The sequence below is a fragment of the Populus trichocarpa genome, chromosome 1, assembly GCF_000002775.5.
Source record: "Populus trichocarpa isolate Nisqually-1 chromosome 1, P.trichocarpa_v4.1, whole genome shotgun sequence".
NCBI classification, from domain to species: Eukaryota; Viridiplantae; Streptophyta; class Magnoliopsida; order Malpighiales; family Salicaceae; genus Populus; species Populus trichocarpa.
This window is the reverse complement of record NC_037285.2, coordinates 26,448,910-26,472,375: the sequence shown is the minus strand read 5'-3', so window position 1 is coordinate 26,472,375 and position 23,466 is coordinate 26,448,910. Positions and strand designations below refer to the sequence as shown.

Sequence of the window (23,466 nt, the reverse complement as noted above, 5' to 3'; positions counted from 1 at the left end):
TAAATACTAGAAGAATATTTTTTTTTTCAATGTGAAATTTGAAGCTCTTGTATATATATATATTTGGTTTAAATATTTCAACTTAAAATAATAACATGGTATCCTTTCAATATGGGATAAAAAACTTTTAAAAATATTCTTTTAAACTTTATTATTTACAACATATATAGTCTATATTCATATGGATTGTTTTCTATATTTTTTTATATGAAATATTAAAATCTTAAAAAAAATTTAATTTTTTCAGGTCAATCTATGTAACCTAAAAGTCCCTTAATAGGGTCTCGGCCTCTTAACAGGATCAATATATCGGAGCCGAGTTTGTTAACTATGATATTAATGAATAACTGAATATCTTTGACTGCTAGCAAGGGATATGTTTGAAGCTGTAGTACAATTGGAAATAAGTTACATAATAAAATTGAATTTACAACACTGGAATCATGGTCTTAAGGCCTCGAATCCAAACATAATTAGGAGTATAATGCTCCAACTCTCGTCGGTCTCGTTGCTTATGATTCACGAAATGAGAACAGACACCTGAGTGGTCTCTGGCCTGAAATGGATCTTCGAGCCCATGATATGTTCTTTCGAGATTTGGTCCAATACATAATTATTGTAGCTATTTTATAAACTAAGTGATTCGTAATTTCTCAAGTATATAAATAAAATAAAACACACATAATTGTGTTTCATGCTTTCAGTTCTGATGAGATAACTTAAATGGCAAGTATGAAATATATATTGGAAGTTTGTGGCTGCCATGAAAAAATCCATTTAAAAAATATAAAGAGTTTTCAATATCCTTCATACCCTTTGAATAATTAATTACAGCATGTTCCATAATTACATCGCTGAATATACGAAATTTCAGAAGAAAATCGCAGTGAAAAACAAACCTCCATAAAAATAAAAAATAAAAAAAAAGAGGAAAATTTCAGTGTGAATATATTTAAAATTGATAATCAACAAATCATTTTAACCTTGCTCGAAAGAACTCGTTCTTATATATTAGTTCTAAACCGCCCAATAGTCTCTCCCCTTGATCCCTTCCTTTCTTCATCTGCTCAATCTGATCTGCAATTTTCCTCTCCTATCTTTACAGAAGAAAGCCATTGCGTCACTTTCTCTAGCACTTTGGTAGATCCGGAGGAGGAGGTAAAACAGATTCATTAGGGCCTTTGCCATTGTCTACAACAAATGCCATCTTAAGTCCCCATGTTGTATGGACTTCCAAATGGCAATGCATGAACCAAACCCCTACATTAATTCAAGAAAGAACATGTTTAAGAAGGGAAGCAAAGAGGGAACACCAATAAATTAAAAACAGGAATGTTTAATTACCTGGATTATCTGCTATGAACCTTATAGCAGTCCATCCACCAGCTGGGACTCCAATTGTGTTCCTCTCCACTGGGTCAGCAAGATTGAATTTCTTTGGGTCCCTCTTTGGATTGAAATTACCTATTCCCCTCCCAACTTCGAAGAAATTGAAGCCATGCAAATGGACAGGGTGGTTTTCAGGAGTAAGCATTCCTGTATCTTGTAGCACTAGTTGGACAGTAGAGTTATAAGCAAGTCTATAAAGTTTTGTTCCATTCACTGTTTGAAAGTTTTTTGGTTGTGTGCCTGTATAGTTGAATGGTGTGGGCGGGTTGCCTGGGAAGTCATCTGTGAAAACACCTTTGATGTTGAAGAAATGAGCTTGAAGGAGAGCAATTGTTGGCATAACAAATGTAACGTTATTGATATCTGCCACAACTCGGTTCCCATTGACACAAGTAGCACAAGGATTGACACCGAGGCCAATGGTAAAAAAGAGAGAGTGATCGATTTTTAATGGGACTCGAGCAGGATATTTTATCGAATTCAAGCTACGTAGAGCATCTGTAAAGTTTGTAGCTACTGGGGTGGCATTTTGCGCTGGAGGGACGGTGAGGGTAGTGGTGGTACTAGCAAGGGTGCCAGAGTAATGTAACGTGGCTGTGGCCGTCACGTTATCAACCGCAATGGGTGCGTCCATGAAGGGTGAGGCAGCAACCAAGTACTTGCCAGAACCACGGTTTGCTGTCACAAGAACGTTAGTGGTTTGGCCTGGGGCTATGACAATGGTGTCGATTTTGAAGGGTTTAACGTATGTGGCATCAACCTCTACAACAGTGAGTTGATGGCCAGCAATCTTAAAGAAGAGCTCTTCATTTAGTGCAGCGTTGATAATCCGAAGCATGTAAGTCTTTCCGGGCCGTACTGGTAAATTATATCCTCCTGCAATGGATAGAATGATTTAGAAAGTTAACAAATTCAACAAATTAGCTAGCTTGTTTCGAATATGAGTGACTTGTTTCGCTGTGCTAGCTAGTGTTTAATTTACCCTGTGAAGAGCAGCCTGAGACAGGCCCTGGATGACCATTGATCGTGTGAGCATCTGAGACATTAGGTGCCCTCCCAGAATTCATTGCCTCGTTGATCACAGCTTCAACATCTGATTTCCACCATTCACCTACAATTGGAAAAATCGGGCTTGCTTATTGACTAATGATTATTGTATCCGAACAATTGTCAGCTAATACTTACTTAATGTATGTTTTACTTTGCTTTACAAGGAATGTTCAAAATTATTAATTTCTTGAAGGCATACACGAGACTTTTAAAGGCCTTAAGGTGAACTAGGCTCACCTAATACAATGACTTCTTCCCTGTGTGGTGTAGGAAATGGGTAAGGAACACCTCGCTTGGGCAAGATGACAATAGCACCATGGACAGTGGCCCTGAGCCAGAGGATATGTGCATGCCAGAGTAGGGTGCCCCTTTGACCAGAAATGGTGAAATTGTACACGAAGCTCTGTCCTGGCTGAAGAGGACACTGCGTTATGTATGCTGGGCCATCGGCCCAACCTGTCCGCAGCTGTCTGATTCCATGCCTGATCGCAATGGTGAAGACAGCAATACTCATCAAGCCAAAAAATGGATAATGGCATGAAAGGTAGTAAAGTCTGTAATCAACAGCACACTCACCAATGGATACTGACATTGTATTTGACGTGGTTGACCACCTTCACCAGCACTGTGTCATCTTCCCTGGCAACTAAAGTGGGCCCAGGGAACCTTCCATTGACAGTGACAATGGGCTTTTCTGAACACAGTCTCGTGGTATTTTTCATCACCACCTGCATGAAAATTAAACAACCGTGAGATAAACCAAGATACGCCAACAATTTTAAAGCTCCACTGTAGTACTACAGTTATATGACGCATCCGTGAAATAAAAAATTAGAGTTTTTGAAACCCTTAGTTGGAGTTCAAAATTATAGAGAAAACTTTCTCTTTTTATAAAAATTCAATAATTCAAAAAAGTGTTCTAAAAACAATTTATAAATTTTTTTAATAGGTGCTAATTTGATCTAAGCTGAAATGAAAAAAAGAAAAATAAAGAAAGATGTTTGAAAATAACTAGAAAATAAAGAAAATTGCTTAATATCTTCTTGTTTAATTTGACCATAAACTCGTTATAATTAGCTAATTTACATAGAAACAGGTTAGTTGAATATGTTGGTCAAATTTTAATGATTCAATGGTCATATCAAATGTTACGTCATTTCTATATATATATATATATATATATATATATATATATATATATATAAAAACCTCGTTCGATTGATGTGTCTAGACTTCTTCTAAGATTTAAATTTGTCCGTCTAGTTACACAACAAGTTAACTTAATTTAGGCAGCTCTCCCTCAACAACAATTCTACTTTTCTGTTCGATCGCTTCTGCAATAAGAAAGGACAACCATTCTTGGTCGATTCCTAACATATTTTTTTGATAAAAAAAAATTTAATTAAAAGTATCCGAGTTAACGTGTATATCGATTAATTTTTCAAAACTTTAAAGTTAACAACTAGATAATTCTTTAATAACTCTAAGGTTCGTGATAATCAAACTGATAATTTTTATGGAGTAAACTTATAACCCAACTAGTTAAGTTATATCTCTAAAAAATTTTATATATATATATAACTTGCTCAAGTTAAAGGATGCATGCATTGCAATTTGATACAAATATTAAATATATTTAATGTAAATTATACAAAAATTAATTTAAAGCGGCATATAAGTCATAGTCATTGAGTTTATATATCCTAGCGGATGCATGGAAAATTAATGCATGTAAATTAATTATAGATATCGAAATGCACATTTGATAACAAATAACTTAGATTTTCATCCAAAAAAAAATAAATTGTCATTTTTAATAAAGAAAAAAAACAGGAGAGAGAAATAGTGATCACGATTGATATGTGTACATCGTTTTCTAGTTTTCAAACTTGAAGTCCTTAAGGTGTTTTCGCAGATCATTCGCCAGCTGCAATATTAATATTATAACCAAGGAAAGAAAACTTGAGAATGCTAGCTAAATATAACATGATTAACCAAGGAAAGAAAACTTGAGAATGCTAGCTAAATATAACATGATTAAGATGAATATAATGTGATTAAGATGTATCAACCATAAGTATAGTAACTAACATTGAGAAACCAGCTAATCTTCCGCCATAGACAGCTCAAAATTGCTTGCACTGGTGAAATTACGTGCTCATTGATCTTAATCTTCTGATTTAGATCATCAATATATAGTCACTTCACCAAGTAATCGTATTATTTTAAATTACTATATATTGTACCTATCATAACTTGAAGGTGAAGCTCATGCAGAGCTTCCCGGTCAGCCAGAAACACTCAAAACAAGAACAAATGGAAATTAATTAATCATCTTATTTACGAGTAGTAGCTATAGCTAGCTTCATTAGAATTTGAGAAGACTGAAATTGGATATTTGCTAAAAGAGCCAGAGATATTGCGTTTTCATGAATATATTTTCATATGGGGTATTTGGACGTGTCCTTATAATATAGGATTTGTAACCTTCAGAAGAAGGCATATGCATGGGAATTACTGAAGAAAACACTATAACTCCAAGCTCGTGTGAAGCCAAGATGTTGTTTTAGCCATTTATAGCCAAGAGAAGCAGGATCATGCACATACGACGTGGGCTTTTAGTGATCAAATGATTACATTGATTAGATGATTAGCTAGTTTAAGGGGAATTAAAGCACTGAAACACATTGCTAGGTTAGACCATTACAACTTACATTGAACTTGTAGTGCCGGACCATGGACTCCACAGATGCCGGAAACAGACAAGCCACCAGAACTAGAACACGAAGCCATAGTGCCATGTCGACCATATCCACTAGCTCTCTCTCCCTCTCTACACGAACGAAGACAGAGAGAAATTAATGTTTGTTACTTGTTTGTGTTGGAGCACTAAGGGGTGCCATGTACTTATAAAGGCATTAAAATATTATTACTCCTTTGCTGTCAGGTCGTTTTAGACAATTAGGTAGATGCAAGAGTACTCGAGGGGCAAACCCTCGGTAGAAACAAGCAGAAAAACAAATTTTATCACAACCTGGAATAAATTTCAATGTTTTTTTCTTGTGGATCACACAAAGCAGTTATATATTCATCAACTAAGACACATTTTGAAGCGAAGCTAGTAGCTTCCCTTGATGCTATGTTTCATTGACCAGGTCGTCGATCTGCTACTGGGTTTGGTCCAACCGTAGGTAAAGTACACCCGATCCATCTAACATAACAAAAAAGTTCGTTGATTTTCTACCTCATTGAAGTCAAAGGAATGACATGAACAACAACCGAAACAACATAACTCACTTCAAGTTATTAATTAAGCTCTTAACTTTTCACTTAGTGTCGCTATAGTTTATTAATTATAGCATCTCTAATCATGATTAGAACTAAATTTAAGCATCTGATTGGCGAATAAGTATAGCAGAAAGGCTCCACGAACGGGATTCTATTCTATGTCATTTCTTTCTATCCTCATTGCAAAATTTGATAGAATTCATGAGGCTGTAGATTCCAACTATACATAGTTTAACCGATTATTTATGAAATTCAGCCATAGTATATAATCATTTTTATTCGAGATGTTTCAAGAAATGTCACATCTATTTTGAAAACAACAGAGAAGAGAACTGTGTTCTTAACAATTTTAGAAAACTCGGAAACTGTTTTCGAAAAAAATGAATGCAAGACACCGACGTCGTCATAGAATTTGTCAAAACAAAAACTCCATTCCCCATAATTTAATCACTGGATACAGGATAATTTAAAACAAAAAACCATGAATATAATTTTTTTTTACAAAGAATAAGATTTAAGATTCTCAAATTGACGATCCCAATTTGGAATTTATGAGTGGGCAGAAATTTAGGAACTGGAAGGACTATCCTACTGTGCAATTATAAAGAAATTACCGTGCCTCAGATGAAGTAAAAAACAAAGGAAAAAAAACGGTAGTATATAATTAATTAATGGTGCCACATTTGAGGACCATTTGGATATCCAATGCTAACCTAATAGGTAAAAAAAAAACCAAAACTCAAAAAAAAAATAGTTTTAAAAAATAATTCAAGCAAATTGATCAGGCGAACCTCTTAAATCTGGTCTAATCTTTAAAATTTGCAACTCATTAAATCATGGACTCTGATTCAATAAAGAAGCTTAACTCAACCAATTTAATTTTGAAGAATAAAATCGTTGAGAAAATATTAATAAAAAACTTGCAAAAACAAAAACAACAAAAAGAATGAGCATAAAATTTGAGAGAAAAAAACCTAAGAGCGATGAAATTTGAAAAAAAAAATTAATGATCTAAAAAAATAGTAATTAAAAGAATGAGCATCAAATTTGAAAGATTAAAAAATCATAGAGGTGAAATCAAAAACCATTTATAATTTGATTGATTATTTATATATTATAAAATAGTAGGGGGTGAAATTGAAAAAACAAATATAAAGGGCTAACCCAATAGAATAAAATCACAAAACAAAACCCTAAAAAATATAAGAAATAAGAAAACATCAGATTAAAAAAGAGAAAAAAAATCAAGCAAACCCGAGCGAGCCTCCTAAACTTGGTCTAATCTCTAAAACATGTAGCTTGTGAAAACTTGAACCTGAGCTCAATAAAGAAACTTAACTCTCAATGAATTTAGTTTTAAAGGATAAAATTGTAAAAAATATTAATTAAAAAACTTGCAGAAAAAAGAAAAAGAAGCAACAAAAAGAATATGGATAAAATTTAACATAAAAAAGTGCAAGGATGATGAAATTTGAAAAAATAAATTAAAATGATCTGGCCCAGACCAAATAAATAGTAATTAATAGAATGAGAATCAAATTTAAAACATTAAATATCATAGAGGTGAAATTAAAAAATATCAATAATTTGATAGATAATTTATAAATTTAAAAATGACTGGGGGTGATTTTGAAAAATGTTGTAAGCGGGCAACTCGATAGAAGACAAAACACAAAAAATAACAAAACAAAAAAAAAGGATAAAAAATACGAAAACATCATAAAAAAAACCTAGGAAAACCTTATAAACCTAGTCTAGCCTCTAAAAATCGTAACCCGTGAGATCTTAAACCTGGATTTAACTAAGAAGCTCAATCATCAACTAATTTAATTATGAAAGATGAAATTGATGTAAAATATTATTAAAAATATAAAAAGATGAAATCATAATGGGGTGATATTAGAAAACATTTGTAATTTTATAGATTATTCATTGATAAAAAAAAATGGTAGGGAATGCAATAGAAAATAATTGTTGGCAGACCACAAAAAATAACAAAGCAAAAAAATAGATGACAAAAAAATCACCTTAAAAAAAAACAGGTGAACCTCCTAAACCTAGTCTAGCTACTAAAATCCACAACCCATGAAATCTTGCACTTGGTTAAATTAATAAACTTAATTCTCAACCAATTTAATTTTGAATGATGAAATCAATAAAAAAATATCAATGAAAAAAACATGAAAAGCCCAAAAAAGAGCAACAAAAAGAATGTGGATCAAATTTGATAGAAAAAAACTCAAGGAGAATGAGTTTTGAAAAAAAAATGCAATTTTAAAAATGATGCCAAACAAAATAAGTAGCAATTAAAAGAATAAAAATCAAATTTGAAAGATTAAAAAAATCATAGGGGATGAAATTAAAAAATATTTGTAATTCAATAGATTATTTATATATTTAAAAATAATTCAACAGATTAAAAATGATAGGGGGTGAAATAAAAAAAATATTTGTAATTCAATAGATTATTTATATATTTAAAAATAATTCAACATATTAAAAATGATAGAGGGTGAAATAAAAAATATTTGTAATTTGAAAGAATATTTATAAATTCAAAAATAGTAGGGGGTGAAATTAAGAATCATTTATAATTTTATAACTTATTATAAAATTAAAAAAATAGTAATCAAAAGTATAAGGACCAAATGTGAAGAAAAAACAATTGAAGGGGCTATTCTGAAATTTTACAGGAGCTGACGCAAAATTCAAGAAGAACAAAGAAGAAAAAGAAATGGTCATCGGTGTCAAACCAACAACTATTATGATACACATGTTGCACCACCATGTAGAGGGTTTTGGTTTCTTTCAAACACCACTCCCGAAGGAGTTGTTTGGTGGCCAAACGACCTCACGTACGTCGCTTTAACAGCGTCGGGGTCGTCCATATGTTATGTGTATTTTTTTTAATAATATTAAATATATAACTATTACAAAAATTATAATATTACCCCAAACAACCTCTGAATCTACAACAAAACCAATATAAAATGACCATAAAAAAACTCCTTGTGAGAGAGTTGCATTGTTCTTATCTTCAAGAGCACCAAAGTATTTGCACTATTCTAAAAGTATTAACAAAAGCACCCGAGTCAAAAGCATTAGAATTATTTATTCCAATACTAAAGTGGTAATTTTACCTTGCATTAAAAAAATAACAAATATAGTCCTATATGATATGTTAAAAGTAATTTTGCCATCGTGATGAAAAGACAGTCTCACCTCACCTCAAAGCTTAGTTCATTACTTTTCTTTCAATGACAAATAAGTAAATACACCATTACAATGAATAGAACATGAGTCTTCGCCTAAGTAACTTGTGCTCGAGGTTTAGGTTTTTTTTTAAGCAAGTAATGTTATTGTAATTTTGTGGGTCACCGTACCCATGTAAAAAATCTGCCGAATCGTTTTGCATGTGTGTTGAGCTAAAATCCTCGGAGAAGTGTCGGCACGGAAAGTGTATGGAAGTGGTGGGTGGATGATGGATACATGAAAGACTCCTCATATTTTATGGTTGAGGGATGCTTTTCATTGATGGTTGTAGTGGGAAGATTTGTTCTCTGAAAGCTATAGATTTTTGGGGAGGGTAACAGCTCATCTAACCTTTCTTTCGCATCCCATTTATGAGAATAATTAAGTAATTAATCACATCTTGGATAACAAACTAATTAAGCTGCTGTAAGTAATCTCTCTGGTAATTATTTGCAATAAATAGGGATTTATGTTGTTCAAGGAAGGTTAGAGAGGTTCACACCCATCAACTCTTAACCAATTAACATGGAAATGGAGCTTTCTAAGTCTAATCGCTCCTGTTTTGGAATATTTGCAAGATGCCACGAGCAATCGTGATCCATGGGGAAAAAAGAATTTTATTAGTAATTCATAACTTCATCATATTATTCCATCCAAGTGACTTAAGCCATGATTCTATGGTAAATATATTAAAATAATATTTTTTTATTTTTATAATTTTTTTATATTAGATAATAAATGATATAAAAATTTAAAAAAAAAAAAAACTTTTTAAAATCACAAGGTATTTAGTAATTAGGTTGACATGAGTCAAGGGAAACAAGGACTTGAAGTTGAGACCTTGAAATTAGACTTGTATGGTCGGGAGTGATCCTCTCTTCGTGTCGTCCTCAAGTCTCTCTTGTTCGGAACATCAAAATGTTTACGTTAGGGAATGGTCGGTTTAAATTCATGCATTCTCTTCGGGAAGGAAATCACCGTGCTGATTACTCGGCGAGAATATTGGGTTCATCTCCTGATTCGCATGGGAGTTGCTTTTATTCGCAGGCAGTTTTTTTTCTTGTGATTTCCTCTTTTATACCCCCCAAAAAAGCTTAGACCTATATGGTCTCAGGTAGTACAAGGTTATTTTCTAGAAAGAAATGTCCATGCATATCTTGAGTAAACCTATTTTTACGTGTGTATGGTAATATGGTATAAAATTATTTTTAAAATTATTTTTTTGATTGAAAATGCATGAAAAAACATCAACACGCCAAAACCAATAAAACAATATTAAAAAACATCATTTTAATATTTTTAAATATATTTAAAAATAAAAATTATCTCACACTCGCTGCAGCTTTGCATGCAAGACTTGTAAAAAATAAAATTAACCTAGGTACGAAGCAAGCAAAGAATCGCCCATCAAGTTGCAAACTTTCGCACCTTGAGTCCATATATGCGGTGTGCCTTCAGGAGTCACTTTCCCCCGGCTGTTTAATATATAGCCACGTTTGCTTTTTGGGCTTTTAGCTCGTAAGCCCAAGAAACACCTGTGGGGATATTGAAAGTTGAGTCTGGGCCAGAAGAAAACGCACACTTCTTTAAAAAACCCATGGGCCTCGTAGCACATTATGAGCTCTTCTATCGCTAAGGAAATCTTGCGGTGCACCAAACCAGCTGTTTAATGTTGATGCCTTTCTTTCTTTCTTTGTTTTTTTTTTTTTAACTCGCCTCTTTTAATAACCTACCTGCCTATCTATCTATATAGAATGTTTTCTCATATCCTTGTATATATAAAAAATGAATTACTTATAAATTTTAGTTTATGCATATCCTTGTATATATAAAAAATGAATTACTTATAAATTTTAGTTTAAAAAAAAAAGTAATTTTTTGGGTTTAGCATATCTCACACTGATCTTGTTTGTTTTTATATTTTAAAAGTGTTTTTAAAAAAATTTAAATTTTTTTTTTATTTTAAATTAATATTTTTTAGTGTTTTTAATTATTTAGATTAAATTATATAAATATTTGCTCTCAAAATTTAATGATATATATCGACAAGGATTAATAACACTCAAGATATCAATCTCTACGCTATATAGGAGTATCCAATGAGCCCTTCAAGCATTGGCTGCGAGAACTTTATAAATTATTAATAACGGGTCAAAATAAATATAAAAAACAAATAAAAAAAAAGCCCATAATAAGATTGCTTTGCAAGACAATAGGGTACATTTCTAGGCCAACACGACAAGAAAGGCAAGAAAATATAATAAAATAAAATTAGCTTAGTTTTTACAGTGTTTTTTATTTTAATAATATTTTTTATTTTTAAAAAATTATTTTTAAAATCAACATATTAAAATAATCTAAAAATATTAAAAATATATTAATTTAAAATAAAAAACCAAATAATAAGTTTTTTAATTGTATTTTTAAAACGTAGTGTCAACACTGTCAACACATCTGTTTGGAAATAAGTTAAGATCGGGCTCTGCCAGCTGTGTAGAAAGAGACCAGTTGCTTGGGACCAGGCTAATCGATGCAACCAGAGATTCCATGCTGTCTCGAGAGAGACTTGTGGAGAATGACAAAGACTCCAAGAACAAAGAGGAGAGGGTTATTACCTGTTATGAAGAATATGTAATAACAAATGAATAATCTCTCTCTTTCCTTGGTTTTTCTGGTTCTGTGTTTCAGGGGAAGACTGCAACATCCAGGAGCTGGCAAAGTCTTTGTTCACGTCTTAATTTTGCCTTCTTTTTTAAATAATGGACGCCTTCTCCGGTCCACACTAGGCTGTTCATGTCACTCCAAACCACACTGCAAGTTGAGTCCTAGTACCCACAATGGGATTCTGCAGTCCTTTGTTCTCATTGTAATAATGTTCATTTTTTATACTGAATTTGCTCCTTGAGAAATCCCTTACGTCAATTGAGTATTATAAATGAATTTCACTAATGAATCTTGAAAAAATAATTATTAAAAATAAATCTAGGAAGAACTTCTCGATAAAATCAACTTCTGTCATTCATTTTACATGAACTATCTTACAAATACACATATTTCGTTGTGTAATCTCCTAGTACTACTTAAAAATTCTAATATTTGAACTCATCTTACTCGTGTCATGTCCAATTTGCTTGTTATTATGAGCAATGTTATAAAACACAATAAGCCCTTCGGTTAAAGTCCTTATGTGAATTTAAAACAATATTATTTTAAAAATTAAAAAAAATAAACTTAAAACAATATTATTTTAAAAATTAAAGAAAAAACTTATATTGAATCTCTTTTAAATTTTAATTAGATCATGAATGAATTGATTTGTTGAATTGATCAGATTTAATCAGGTTAATTCTTAACTCAATCCATCATAAAACTCGAATAAAATCAAATCTTAATAAATCAGCAAATTATTGAACTAATTTAGTGTATCTTATCATATTTAATTAACTCCTTTTCAAGATTAATTCGTATGGTGTTTTTAATTAACATGAAATATATGCTTTCCATAAGGTGCCGCGGCACAACTCCCGAACAAAAACACTCGAAATCTTTAGTACACGAAAAAGAAGCATGTTAATTAATATTCAAAATATCGCTGTGCTAGTGCAAAATAAAACAATTGGATTCCCTTCTTCCTCGTACAAAATCGCTCGTTCATACATACTCAACGTTACGGTGGAGTGGTGATAAATTAAGTAATATTGTAGTTATCTAAGCAGGTATAATACATTTTAATCTATTTCATGGACTATGAATACTGATTTTAATTTTTAATTAATTACAGAATATGTAGAAGCAGGGAACTCGCACGCATGTACAGCAACAGCTAGGAGTGGACTGGTGGAGACCCTTGAATCCATCGCCATCCAAGCTGACGGCCTCTACTATCTCCGTCAAGGAAGTACATATGCGTACGGCAGGTTCCTTAAAGGGAAATGCGTATTTAGTTTGATCGAGGGGCTGGATTTGCACTGAGAAATTGTGTAGCGTTTGCTTTGCACCTTTACTTTACTGGGTGCAATGGCAGCAAAGAGCAAGATTGATCAGTAAGGTAAGAAGACAGTATCTTTTTAGGCACTTCCTATTTCTTCATGTGTGAAATGTTTTTGCATATAGAGGTTTTTGCAACCTTAAACTTTTTGGAGACCTGAACTAAACTAATTAAGTTCCTGACTCAATTTAGTCACTCTTCTTTTACATGTTAGAGATTTAGCCACTCCCCTTTAACCTTTCTTTGGAACTAGCTTGCTTCATTACCTCACTGCAATCTTACCATGATCTCTTACCCTTGGAAAGAATGCCACTAATTCCTAGACAACACCTTCCTCTTATAATTGAACATGCAACCGACCTCCTAGCACCATTACTCACTGTGTGCACACACAAACATAAAGCTGGTGTGGCTGGTTTTTCTGCTGCCCTTCAAGCACACACCAAGGTTGTTTTCTGAATTTACCCATCTTGTTCTAAAGACCATTTGATCACTACAACGAATTAAAAGTGAAAGGATGGAAGCAACCTCGTCATCATAATTGTTTGGTCTCTTATGTTCGTATTTCCACATGATCAATTGATCAAGCAGTCAAAGAGTATACTTCAGTTGAGACCAGTTTATGTGGTTGTCAGCCTCTTGAGCGACTGTCTATTCATTAATACAATTTAATGCATTATACATAGTCTTAATTTAAGGGAATAAGTTTTCTTTTCCATTATGGATTAGCTTGATTGGCTGCTTTCCTGGGAACATTGCATGGTTTTTTCAAGCATGGATGAGGTTTGAATGCTTTTTTCTCTTTCCTTTTTACCACGAGTTTTGCAAAATCCCACATCTGTATTCTCCCTGTAAAAACCTTTGTTTCTTATGTTAACAATAGTGGGAAGGATGATTTTCAAATTTCTCATGTCAAGGTTGTAATTGAAGGTGTCAAGTCATATTGATTGGTTCATGATATCTAAGGTTAATTAGTTGAACCATTCTTTATTGTATTTCTTGTTGATCAAACAATGCTTTTGGCCCAAAACTAGAGTGGCTTTCACTGAAGCAAACCTCTGCAGCAAAATCGGACATCTATTTCATTTTCATATTTGACAGGAAATTTAATACATCTATGTTTCTTTACTTAGTGCAGTTTTAAGACTGTACTATCTCAAGTAAATTCCAAAGAACAAGCAAAGCACGCAAATTCCTAAAGCACCATGGCAGAGGAGGATGTTTATACAAAAGATGGAACAGTGGATTATCGTGGGAATCCAGCTAACAAAAAGGAGACGGGAACCTGGAGAGCCTGCCCTTATATTATAGGTACATTCTCTAGATTTTCTATTACAAACAGGGCAATCTGATTATAAGACACATGCTTATCTGTTTTAGCCTTTATCAACAGGAAATGAATTTTGTGAACGATTGGCTTACTATGGGATGAGCTCCAATCTGATTCTTTATTTCAAGCACAGACTGAATCAACAAAGCGCTACAGCTACTAGAAATAACTTGAATTGGGGTGGAACGTGCTATCTCACTCCATTGATTGGAGCATTCTTTGCTGATGCTTATCTTGGTAGATATTGGACGATTGCTTGTTTCTCCATCATATATGTTATGGTAAGTTTTACTTAGAATTATTAATGATTTCCACTGTACATGATTTGATTTCCAACTTGGTGATCAATGTTCTTTCTTGACATCTTTAATTATGAAGATGCTGAAACTCAAAAGAGTTTCCCGTTGCATTTGATTTCGATGTGCGTCAGTACTGTCTTAGAATCATATTAATTACTAGAATTTTCTTTCTTTAAGAAAAATGGTCTGCAGAAAAATATTGACAAGAAAGAAGATGATTTATCTTCAATTTGTACCTCAGGGACCACCTTTTTTTGTCCAACTTAATCCATTCTTTGTGGTTATCTTCAACTATATATGTAGTTCTTAGAATGTATCAAATATTCTGGGACAAGGTTGTCTTATCACAAGCTTTTAATTTCACAGGGGATGACACTTTTGACAATCTCAGCTACTGTCCCTGGCCTAAGGCCAAAATGTTATGCAGAAGATGATTGTAATCCAACAGATGCTCAAAGTGCATTAGCTTTTGTATCACTTTACCTAATAGCACTAGGCACTGGTGGTATTAAGCCTTGTGTCTCATCCTATGGAGCAGATCAGTTTGATGACGCTGATGAGGTTGAGAAAAAACACAAGAGTTCTTTCTTCAACTGGTTCTACCTCTCAATTAATGTTGGTGCTCTTATTGCCGGTTCTGTGCTGGTTTGGGTACAAGATAATGTGAGTTGGGGTTGGGGTTTTGGCATTCCAGCAATAGCCATGGCAATTGCGGTTGCGAGCTTCTTTTCAGGTACTCGGTTGTTCAGGTATCAAAAGCCTGGAGGCAGCCCTCTTACTCGCATCTGTCAGGTGCTGTTGGCATCCTTCAGAAAAAAGAAAGTTGAAGTTCCAGCTGACAAGGCTTTGTTGTATGAGACTGCGGATGCCGAATCCAACATCAAAGGAAGCCGCAAGCTTGACCATACTGAAGAATTTAGGTTAGTGTCTTTGCTGATTACACGTATAATAACATAGATGAATTTGTGTTCTAGACTAACTTGCATGCAGTTCAGGATACAGCAATTAATTAAAAGAATTTTGATGTCTCATTTTGAGATTAACGTTGCTGCATCACAGAAGTGATTTGACGGGATCCATTCAACAACAACTCCTCTGAAGCTATGATCAAGTTCCATGTTTTCTCCGTCCCTAAGGAAAACATACAGAAATGAGGCTATTTCCAGATCTTAAGGGCTAAATTATGCTAGTAAACTGCTTTAATGTGCAGCAAATTAATAAACCATACCCATACCACGTATGAAAACATAAAATGGTTCGATGCCAGTGTGATTAAATTTCGGAATTCCCATCTAAAAAAAGCATTCAACTCCAATAATTTACAATGCCACTACCAACATACAGGCAAGACTACTTTATTCCGGCTTCTAGAATCGAACTTCTATTTAGTTTCATAACTTCGTTTTCTTTATAATCTTCTCTTCAGTTTCCTTGACAAGGCAGCAGTGGAAACAGAAAAGGACGACATAAAGGGGCCAGTAGACCCATGGAGACTTTGCACTGTAACCCAAGTTGAGGAGCTAAAGTCTATCATTCGGTTGCTTCCCATATGGGCCACAGGTATCATCTTTACTGCAGTGTACAGCCAGATGGGGAACCTATTTGTGCTGCAAGGTGAACAGATGGATAAATATGTTGGAAACTCCAATTTCCAGATACCATCTGCATCTCTATCAATCTTTGACACTCTTAGTGTCATTTTTTGGGTCCCGGTCTATGACCGAATTATTGTCCCAGTTGCAAGAAAATACACCGGACACAAAAATGGCTTAACTCAACTGCAGCGGATGGGCATTGGTCTCTTCATATCAATATTTTCCATGGTATCTGCAGCAATCTTGGAACTTAAAAGACTTGAAATGGTGAGAAGGCACAACTCCTACGAACTTAAAACCGTGCCCTTGTCTATATTTTGGCAAGCTCCACAGTATTTCCTGATAGGGTGTGCAGAAGTTTTCACATTCATCGGACAGTTGGAATTCTTCTACGAGCAAGCACCTGATGCAATGAGGAGCATGTGTTCTGCCCTATCACTCACCACCGTCGCACTTGGTAGTTACTTAAGCTCTCTTCTTGTAACCATTGTTACAAGCATCAGCACTAAGAATGGAAAGCCTGGATGGATACCGGAGAACTTAAATTATGGTCACATTGATTACTTCTTCTGGCTACTGGGAGTACTCAGTGTGCTGAATCTATGTGTCTTTCTCTTGATCTCAAATTGGTACACGTATAAAAAGCCAGTGGGAACTCTTCGTTGATCACTACTTAACCTCCATTAATTATGATTGTAAAGCAATTGTACATCAAGTTCCATCCACTGCTTAAGAATGTTCTCTCTCTAGCCAATTGCACATCGAGTCTAGCTATGGCAAGACAACAGTTTCTTTGCTTGTTTTCTCAAATAACTGTACTAGTAAATGAAATATTGTCAAGAAAGAAGTGAAATACATGCAAGTTATGGTTAAGCCAATGTGTACTTTCTTTGTGTGTGTGTGTGTGTGTGTGAGCGCGCATATAACTTCGGACTAGTCAATGCGCACTCCTCAACAAATTATCCTACTTTTCTTGGAGCCAAAATGGTGATGAGCCAGAAGTGAACAGCTTCAATGAACAGAGTGGGAGATGTTCTAAAAAAACCAATTATGTATACTTTTGAAAGGTGGAATTAAGTATCTAACAATTTGTTTAATGGCAGATTATCGATGTGGGCTAATTCACAAACACGGGGGTAAGAATTAAGATGGCTATTTGCCACAAACACGGGTAAAAAGATGAAGTTGCACATAAATTAATTAGCTAATCATAAAATTAAATCCACGATTTCAACACTGAATTTAAAAGGCACGGAAGATGTTTAGGTACTCTACTTCCCAAGTTCATATCCAAATTTGGGTTATGGGCGTTTAGGTCAGTAGCCCTTTAACATTTCAATGTGTTATTCTCGTGGGCTTGCACCGGAGCTTCTGTTTGATCAAGCAGAAGTCACAGGGGACCATATTTTGGGCTTTCCGTTTTTTCCTTTTCACCTCAACCAATCCTCTTCAGCATTGAAATGGTTCAAACCCAGCTCATGTGATCATCTAGCTCTATGCTAACAACAGCAGAAACTGCTCTCAGCCATTCATCGCTGGAAAAAGGGTCCGCAAACGTCTGCAAGAAGCCAAAACAGGTAAAACTGACAGACAAAGAAATCTTGCTATAAAAGCAGGGGGGGAATTGGTGGTTTCCCTGTTCTTGTTTTAAACCGGATTGCCTTCCAACTGTTCGACGAAACGGTTAAACATGTTTCCGTTCCTTTAATTTTTTTTCAATTTCAGGCATTGAGAATCTGAAATCAGTGGGTTTCGACAAGTACCTGAGGAAAGTAGGATTAGGAAAAGAAGATCGCTACTTCTGGAAGCAAGTAGGCAAGTCGCTCCTCTGCACGTACGCTATCATCGGCGTTGTGTGGGTTTACAACGAAACATCACCACTCGGTTGGTGGACACTGAAACCGAGACCAAAGGAGGAAAGAGAGCTTGCCCATTTGTATGAGAGGCGAGAATTCCCATATCCAGGCGATGCAGAAGCAATGGAAGAGTTTGTTGCAAGGGGAGGAATGATTGGCACGACAATTGGGCCGAAAGGGACTGTGGAGAATGATAAAGATTCTTATAATTATCAGAAACAGTTGCAGGATAAAAAGTTTGATCAAGAAGCACAGAAACTGTGGTTTAGGATGAGGAATGAGGTTATTCAGGAGCTTCAAGAGAAAGGGTGTGGTGTTGAGTGAATGAGGTGTTTGATTTTTGTCATTTCAATGCTTAATGTGTTTGATGATTGTGAATGGAGAACATGACAATCTGTGTTATAGCATGCTTGCTGTTATGATGATTAAGGTTTGAAAGGTAGCTGCATGCTGGTATGTGTAATACAATTCATTATACAACATGCATTGAAAATGGATAATGATTAAAGGTGGTGTTTATTTCTGCTAGTCTGTCAAATTATAAATTTACCTCTTACTTATTCTTAAGCAAAGTCTCCGATAGGGCTTAATTGATCCATCATTTAGTTCCATCTTCTACATGCATGGCTCGATGAGTATGTGTAACTCTATATCTATCCTCTTCATGGATTAGCGAGATTTGAAATCCAGAATCAAAATCAAAATATGATTTCGGTAAGATTTGAGGGGATTGGGATTTTGCAGCACAATTGTCTGAGAAAAGATCGACAGGAAGTGCTGAGGAGTTTATCACGTCAACTTCCCACAATCTGAAACTCTATGCCTTGCTGATAGCGGTTAATTTCCACTTTCACTGTCTGTCACTCTGCAATTAAACAAGTCTTTGATTGAACTGTAATATAAATATTTCCTTGTGCCAACGTTGTAAAAGTTACTCATCTCCGAGTCACCTTTGAAAGATTATGCTCATTGTGCGAGATCAAGTCGAAACCTTAGCATATCTATTCAAGGATGTTCCAAAATTCAAATATTAACTTTCACTGTTTATCAATTATGGTTTGGGGCAATCTTTAACCTTTTAAAAGATTGAGATGGGGGACAACTTGTGCAAGAAATTGCCTAATCACTACTAAGCTAATGATGGAAGTGAATGCATCGAATTATTTGGATAGATATAGCGAGACGGGAAACAGTAGGTACTGGTGAGAGGCAGGCATTTGATACAAGCCCAAGCATTGCTTGGCAGAAAATGGGGAATCCTATGGGGAACTCCAACGGGATCCCACCAATCAAGTCTGTCCAGCGAACATAATAATTCATCAGCAGCAATTATTGGAAGCCTGTAACAAGGCGCCGAACAGCAAAAGTTTGCTGTTCAGCCGCTGTGATATAAGGTAGGTAGAGGGGAGGATTTAACCAAATCAGCACATCTGATCTTACAGTAAACTGCACCTGTTAGGGTTGAAGTAACTGCACGTAAGAAGCAGCAGCACAAGTCATCTCATACAGTTTTCAAGGAGGACGTTGAAACACTTCAATTACCGGTCCAGCAGACCAGATAAATGTCGGAAAAGCGTGCAAAAAGAGTTCTAGAATATCTGAAATATTACATGACAAGGTCGTCTTGAATAGGAAACTACTGACAGCATGCTCTACTATTAGTTATTTTCTGAAATTAATTTATTTCAAAAAAAATAAACAAATACAAGAAAATAAAATTTAGAATGCTTCAAAAATAATAAAAACACCCTCACCAAGATAAAATAACTATTAGTATTAAACCTCAAGTCTTATTTGTTTTTTAAAAAAAAAATACGCGCACTAGGATATAATATATGTTTGGAATAAAGATGTAATGAGCACTGTTTGGAATAGGGGAGTAGTGAAATATGGTTGGGTTTTTTAAAAAATATAACCCCTTTAAAAGCATAAATTACAACTCATTAAAAGCAAAAATTATATTTTTTTTATTGTTTTTTTTTATTTCCATTAAAAAAACTCAACCACACCTCCTTTATCTGAATCACACCCATAATAAAGCTGTATATATTTTGGCCGCATTTGCTGGGAAACAAGGTAATTTTGGACCTATTAAATGCCCGAGCATCTTCTCCTACGCCAAGAGGCAAAAAAGCTAGATCTATTTCAGGCAGATTGCAGGGCAGCTATACACGTGAAGAACACAAGGTCAGGAGGTAGGCATCTAGGCACCAGAAACCCTCTGTAGGTGCATCACTGCAATAAACGTATTGCCCTTAAATAGAGAAAAACGTTAAAAATGCACACTTGCCCTAGCTATGTGTAAGTAGAGCTTTGACAGGGATTTCATTGCCGAGGTCTGATCCGGCAGGAGGAAGGCCAAAGAATCATTAATGCAGACAACCCCTGGTTATCTCTCTGAATTTATCAAATCTCAACTAACAATTAGGAACTACATGGTCTAATAATCCGAAAGATGTAAAGGTGGATTCTTTCCTCTGATTATTATACCACTAGTGAAGGTGGTGGTCGATCAATTTAGTCCACGCCTTGTGCCAAATGTGTTAATTTGCTAGCATCCCTCTCTGCAACAATGCTTCATTCCATCCAAGAGTGTCCCCAAATCTTTCTAGATGCAGATACATTCCCCAAAACTACATCACAGGCGACGGCATTCCCAAGGCTCAAAGCCTACTGTCATATTGAGGGAGTGATTGGTGAATAGTTCCATGAACACTTCAATTCCACACGAACATGTAATAAAAAGAAACAAGTGCATCATTTCTTGAACATGAAATAAACGGAAACAAGGATTTTTCTGATTATCATTGCTGCGTTATTAGAAAAACATTTTCAGCAGAAAACAGGTAACGAATATGATGTGCTTTTATCTATTGAACAGGGAGAAACACATTAACTCATGTCTTTACAACAGCACATTTCTTTGAAGAGCAATTGAAGTGCATCTTTACAAAACATTCCTTGACATGGAGTTTGAGTTCTTTAGTCCACTCTTTCCAGATTTGCTTCTTCCATAACTCCTCAATGGTGCCAGGTAGAACCGTAGCAGGCCATTATCAAGGTTGTTTGGAGAATACCTGGCACTCCGGTTCCGCTTCAGCAAATGATCTTCCCTTCTCTTCATGTCATTCTCTTTGCTCTCAGCACCACTTGAACTGCAGGCCATCTGGCAGGAATCCCTTGCACTCACGGTATAGCTCCGTATAAGCTTCGGGGTCACAATCCCGTTTGCTTCTCCATCAGCCACGCCACTCAAATTCTGCCAAGACTCCGGCATTGGCCCCTCGACCACATTTCCACTAAAACTACTCTCCTCATCTCCACATTTGCTCTGACTACTCCTCTGCATCAAACCCCAAATATTCCACACACCATACCACCTCTGCGGCTTCTTGAAACCTTTTTTACTAACCCCACCACCAGTAATTGAAGTAGCATCTTTGGAAACAGCATCCACATTCTGCCCGCCATAATCTTTAAGCGAATACCAATTTGAATCCCTCAATTCTTTCTCTGTGACCAACAACTTTGCCCCGTGGAATAACCCAACTGTTTCAGGAGATACCTTGGCATTCAACATCGATTTAAACTCTTCATCCCCTAGCCCCACTCTCCGATTAGAGCTCGAACGATCAAAACTCTTCCTCCTCCTATCTGAATAATAATTCCTAGTTTGCATCGTTCCTCCAGGACTGCTCTCGCCTTCATTCTTCAAATCCATGTTCTCTTTTACATTCTCAACCACACCACTAGGCAACTTGACATCCTCCAAAACCGAAACCAATGGAGTTAGCCTCGGATAGGTTTTACCAATCAAATACCCATCCCAAGAAGCCCTGGGCTCATCAAACGAATAGCGCGAATCATCAACAGACAACCGTGCCGCATCCACTGATAATCTAGGGTCGGTATCACAAGATCTCCTTCCAAGTCCATACTCTCCAATCTCGGATTGTGTCTCTCTCAATTTCCTAACACTCGACATCTCATTTCTCACCAAGCCACCAAGATTTTCCCTATCTTTCTTCTCCTTCTTCTTTTGTTTTCGCTGCCATTTCCCTAATTTCTTACTAAACACTGAAGCTACCTCCCAAAAACTCCCTGCAATGTACTTCAGATCTCTCCCTCCATTTTTCTTTCTCTCCCATTCAAGATCTATAAACTCCTTCATTGTCTTTAGCTCTCCATCCTCTTCAAAATCCTCCACATTCCTTTCACTATCATTCGCATCCAGCGCAAGAACCCTAATCTCTCCGAAACCTTCCTCTTCTTTTAATTCAAGCCCTGAATCCAGACACTTTGGCTTTTGAGCCGAGGAATTTATTCTTTTATCATCGACGTGGAAGAGCTCAGATAGAGTGTTGCGAATCGGTCCAACGTCGCATGACTTGCGGCGGGGCTCAGAGGTGGTTGCAGTGGTTGAGGAGGTAGAGGTGGAGGAGGCATTGTGATTGTTGGGGTTGTTTTTTGTCGTGCTGGAGTATGATTTGCTGCGACGAAGCTCGGCGGCGAGATGAGTCACGGGGGTTTCTTGGTGGGTGTCAGGGTCGATGCCAGCGAGGCGTTCTCGGAGACAGGAAGCGCAGAATCCGGTGATGGGTTTTGAAGGGTGGCGGTTGCAGGATGAGTGGCGGTGCTTTTGGAGCTGAGGCTGCAGTGGCTGAGTCATGGCTGGTGGTGTGGATTGGAAGCTAAGCTCATGTTGTGAGAGAAAGAGAGAGAAAGGATGGAATAAGCAAGAGCGTGGGGGAGCGAGTAGTGAGTGGCTGATAAAGTGGAAATATAAGAGAAAACCCCTGGATAAACCCCTTCCTAAATTTGGGATTTTCAATTAATGGAAACTTCCTCCTTTTTACCTTTCTATTTCTGTCCTTTTCTCATGTTTTTAAAATATTTTTTAATTAAAAATATATTTTTTTTATATCAGCAGATACAAATCATTTTAAAATATTTAAAATTATTAAATTAATATTTTCTAAATAAAAATATTTTAAAACACAGATTATAACTTAAAAACAAACAATCACGAAGATAAAAAAAATATATTTATACAGTTACGTTGTGGTTAAAATTGCATTTCCTTAAATTTTTAAAAAAATTATTTTTTATTAAAAATTATTTTTTTATATTTTTAAATTGTTTTAATATATTAATCTTAAAAATAATTTTTAAAAAATAAAAAAATTAATTTAATATATTTTTAAATAAAAAATACTTTATATCACAATCATAATTTCTAAACTGCCTTACTCTTACTCTTACTCTTACTCTTACTCTTACTCTTAGTAAGGTTGGCATAAATACATTTGCAATCGATGTTGGGCAATGGCCATGATTTAAAGAGAGAAAAATAAAGCACCGAATTTAATTTTATATATTTCGGTAATAAAAATATATATTACCATATCAAAAGTAATAA

General features: G+C 35.2%; 4 protein-coding genes across 5 annotated transcripts; 2 read left to right on the top strand and 2 right to left on the bottom strand.

Moving 5' to 3' along the window:
• Window positions 1-776: 776 nt before the first annotated feature.
• Window positions 777-5,331, bottom strand: LOC7478550 (laccase-4). The gene is made up of 6 exons (XM_002299792.4): window positions 5,154-5,331; window positions 3,016-3,167; window positions 2,677-2,921; window positions 2,372-2,500; window positions 1,345-2,265; window positions 777-1,260 (listed from the first exon to the last, which is right to left on the bottom strand). Exons 1-6 carry the CDS (start codon window positions 5,247-5,249, stop codon window positions 1,130-1,132), a joined length of 1,674 nt encoding a protein of 557 aa, XP_002299828.4. The 5' UTR covers window positions 5,250-5,331; the 3' UTR covers window positions 777-1,129.
• Window positions 5,332-12,777: 7,446 nt separating this feature from the next.
• Window positions 12,778-17,069, top strand: LOC7478551 (protein NRT1/ PTR FAMILY 8.1). 2 transcript variants are annotated; one of them, XM_024607930.2, is made up of 5 exons: window positions 12,778-13,027; window positions 14,106-14,278; window positions 14,361-14,578; window positions 14,963-15,516; window positions 16,023-17,069. In XM_024607930.2, the coding sequence occupies exons 2-5, from the start codon at window positions 14,173-14,175 to the stop codon at window positions 16,855-16,857; spliced, it is 1,713 nt and encodes a 570-aa protein (XP_024463698.1). In that variant the 5' UTR covers window positions 12,778-13,027; window positions 14,106-14,172; the 3' UTR covers window positions 16,858-17,069. The 2 variants fall into 2 exon arrangements, with proteins under 2 accessions (XP_024463698.1, XP_052306303.1); XM_052450343.1 differs by lacking the exon at window positions 12,778-13,027 and adding an exon at window positions 13,081-13,414.
• A 460-nt stretch (window positions 17,070-17,529) lies between these two features.
• LOC7468009 (uncharacterized) lies at window positions 17,530-18,571 on the top strand. Its single transcript, XM_024611779.2, has 3 exons — window positions 17,530-17,580; window positions 17,684-17,768; window positions 17,917-18,571. The coding sequence occupies exons 1-3, from the start codon at window positions 17,530-17,532 to the stop codon at window positions 18,369-18,371; spliced, it is 591 nt and encodes a 196-aa protein (XP_024467547.1). The 3' UTR covers window positions 18,372-18,571.
• A 2,252-nt stretch (window positions 18,572-20,823) lies between these two features.
• LOC7468010 (protein OCTOPUS) lies at window positions 20,824-22,825 on the bottom strand. The gene has a single exon (XM_024593995.2). The coding sequence runs from the start codon at window positions 22,714-22,716 to the stop codon at window positions 20,995-20,997; it is 1,722 nt and encodes a 573-aa protein (XP_024449763.1). The 5' UTR covers window positions 22,717-22,825; the 3' UTR covers window positions 20,824-20,994.
• Window positions 22,826-23,466: the final 641 nt, after the last annotated feature.